General features: G+C 36.1%; 1 protein-coding gene across 1 annotated transcript in view; it reads left to right on the top strand.

Moving 5' to 3' along the window:
- Positions 1-3,591, top strand: part of LOC140337870 (cathepsin D-like) — a gene marked incomplete at its 5' end in the record, with an annotated part of 10,240 nt that overhangs the window by 4,458 nt on the left and 2,191 nt on the right. The window contains 3 exon segments of the mRNA XM_072421722.1: positions 1,030-1,148; positions 1,364-1,563; positions 2,414-2,536. Of these exon segments, the coding sequence (XP_072277823.1) occupies positions 1,030-1,148; positions 1,364-1,563; positions 2,414-2,536 (442 nt within the window).

Genomic DNA, 3,591 nt, shown 5'->3' with positions numbered 1-3,591 from the left:
TCACATTGAACTCTACTTATTCTTGTAATGTTGAAAATGATTTGCAGCTCCCCAATCTGGTTCATCAGTTCTCCTGTAGTTGAAAAACAGAACAGGATTGTGGCATGTTGTTCCTGGTTTATATAAAGTAAACATAACATGATATGTCTTTCCGTACTTTTTTTTTTTTTTTATAACTGTAGCTGACAATATGAGACACGTTATTGATATCATGGGAGCCTTGCGTTTCCTGTTTAGGTGTTGGAGCCAGTTTCTCATTAGTACTGTCCTGAAAGATTCCTAGAAATTAAGTTACCAGGAAACTAATTTACTTCAACAACCATGCTAAACCTTTTAAGACATCAGAAAAAAAAATTATTCACATAGTTCTATTGCTGCTGTTTGTTTTTGTTTTTTTTACTTTGTTTTTGACATCAACTAGGAATCTGGGAATTGCTGAACAAGATATAAATTGTGACTGTGTCCCATGTCTTGGCTGGGAAGGTCTCCGATGGGGTGTATATAGCACCCAGGCTAAGGTGTTTTGTTTATTAAATGGCTCCAGGAATATGTTTATTATTCCGCAAGACAGTTGGCTTTTGTGGAAAGCCCGTTTATAGGGTACTGGAGCCGGCCAAGGAAGAGTTGGGGTGCCATCCTTGGCCATCCAGTCCATGTCTGGGTCTTCTTCTGGAGCTTTAGAGCACAGGTGCTTGATTTAGAAGGATCAGCGGCAGACTTTAGGGAGCTGTCAAAGAAGCATTTACCCAAGGTAGTTAGTGGCCCAGATGGCTATGTTTTGTTGTTTTGTAACGTTGTGTTACTGGCATCTCTGGGCTTAAATAAAGTACTCCGGCAAGAGCCTGAACTTTGCTGAGAAATTATGTGCTGCCTCATTTGAACTGCTGCAAGTTAGGAGCAATTCCTCACAGCAAGCTTAATATATATATTATAAATTCTCATTACAATTGATACATATTGGTACCTAAGATCATTCATTGCACAATGGTTGGGTAATGTTTGATTTTAATACAGAGTATCCTTTTCCAGTATTACACCACAAATACGACTCTTCCAAATCCTCTACCTATGTCAAGAACGGAACAGATTTCTCCATCCAGTATGGCAGCGGGAGCTTGTCTGGGTACCTGAGTCAGGACACTGTGACGGTAAGATCTAGAAGTGGATTCTTATCTGTTCCAGAATAATCAAATAGGTTATTGCTTTTCTTTATAGAAAATTCTAAGGCATCACACTCAGCTTTTCTTTGTCCTAGAAAAGGTTAGACAATTAATTAATTATCACTAGATTTTTGTTAATTTGTTAGATTTTTATAGTTCTTAGAAAAAATAATAATGTTTATTACATTGTCTCTTTACTTCAGATTGGCAACTTGGCCGTGAAAGGGCAGCTCTTCGGGGAAGCCATAAAGCAGCCTGGCATTACCTTTATTGCAGCCAAATTCGATGGCATATTGGGAATGGCGTACCCAAGAATCTCTGTTGATGGCGTTACACCTGTGTTTGATAGCATTATGCAGCAGAAACTGGTAGAAAACAACATATTCTCCTTCTACTTAAATAGGTATTGTACAAATGAGGAATTCTTGTATCTCATGCAGTAGAGCTGGGTTTATTTATGGGGCATATAATGCAGATCCTGGCATTATGATTTTTCCTGATGTTTTATTTTAAGCCAAATACCTACTTTTACTATTCCTAGACATGGATCAGATACAGAATATTTTGAAAACATTGATAACCGTTACATTAGTTCAGGCATTTGTGATTTCTGTGAGATGGTGTGGCATGTATTTACCAAAACATAAGACAATAAAATAGTACAGTAGCTATAAATAGTAATAAAATAGTAATAGTAGCTTTTAGTACAGCAGCCTCAGACACTTAAAGGCTAAATAAATAGTGTAAGAATACCTATGTGTGGAACAGGCCCACCTTTTTGCTAGCTTAGCTAGAAATCTTATTTTGTGTCATTATACTCCTTAGCAGGACACAGCAATGCTTATTACATTTACTCTGCATCCATGTCACTGTTTTAGTTGCACCTGGCAGAGTGATTGTTCTTATTCCATTACATTGTCCAGAGATGGATGACTACTTTTGTCCTCCCTGTGCAGAAGAATAGTTTTTATTCTGCTTGGACAACTGCACACAAGATATAAATAACCATTTGAGGATATCTACAGGAAGGAAACAAGACGGCATACAGGGTAGATTAGTTTAATTGGAAAGCGTTGTGTTTTCCATTTGTAACACAAGGTACGTAATGGGTACATTTAATCACATGCTGACATTTTTGCTTTGCATGCCTTCAAATGATGTATTTTAAATGGTGTAATATGCATTAAACAGTTTATTATCTTGCAATTCAAAATGCATTGGCCATGGACCCTCTTTTAATCTTCTTCTTTTAGGGACCCAGAATCCCAGCCCGGTGGCGAACTTTTACTAGGTGGTACAGATCCCAAGTATTACACTGGAAGTTTTAACTACCTCAATGTCACCCGCAAGGCATACTGGGAAATTCATATGGACCAGTAAGTAACAAGATCACTTTATATATCCTGTTTAGTGGTTTATTCTACAGATCTGATTTTCATTACCTTGATTGGAGTGGTCTTTTTATACTTCTGCTATTTCTAGATGTTTTGATATTGCTAAAAAAAAGAGAGGTGAGATACCATTACTGACCTGTAATGTGCATACAAAAGTATACTGACGTGTTCTTTGCTCGACTAACCAGGATAACCTGCCAGTATAAATACAGCTGGTATGTGTTATGTCCCTGTGACCTTGTATTGCAGATAATAGGAATGCATTTTCTTTCTACCACTGTATTAAAATATATACATAGATCTGATTTACAACTGATCACATAATCCATAATTAAAGCATTTTGATTGAAATCAGTTCTAGCTATGCAAATGAAAGGGCCAAATAAGAAGAGTTGTAAAATGGTAAATGTTTTTGTTTTATAGCTGAAGACTTTTTTTTTCCCTAAGATTACTCATTAGCTGGCAGTAGAAAGTGTCTGCAGTTTCCTTTATTAGCCAAAAATGCATCCTTAGGTCTAGTAAATTGTAATTTTATGTGGGAAAGTCTCAAACCACTCCATACACATCATATTTAGCCTTTCCAATAGTCTTCCCCAGATAGAAAGTTAGCATGATTTTGATTTGATTGATCATTTGCACATATGAAATGACTTGTGTATTCTGGACTGATCTATCTACATCCCAAAAATCTGTTTGTGATTGGTCAGCTTCTGATTCACTATCACATTTATGTCATATTCAATTCTAATATGGGACCAGATGTAAAATAAAAAAAGAAAATAAGATTTGGCAGAAGAAACAAAACTTAATATAGATATAATAATAATAAACATAATCCAGGTACAATAATATTATCGAGTAATAAAGAAATAAAGTGGAAATAAAGTGTTTTTTAATAAATTAGGAAATAGGAGTAGAATAGATTTTAGAAAATATTACATTCCTAAGCAGGGGAAATAGTTGACCCTGGTACATGCTCCCCTTTCAACTAGTATCGGGTTTGCATGTCACCCCGGACACTATCTGTATGTTAGGGA

The sequence above is a fragment of the Pyxicephalus adspersus genome, chromosome 9 (genome assembly GCF_032062135.1).
Source record: "Pyxicephalus adspersus chromosome 9, UCB_Pads_2.0, whole genome shotgun sequence".
In the NCBI taxonomy this organism is placed as follows: Eukaryota; Metazoa; Chordata; class Amphibia; order Anura; family Pyxicephalidae; genus Pyxicephalus; species Pyxicephalus adspersus.
Note: the sequence above shows the minus strand (reverse complement) of the source record. Positions and strands in the feature narration are given on the sequence as shown.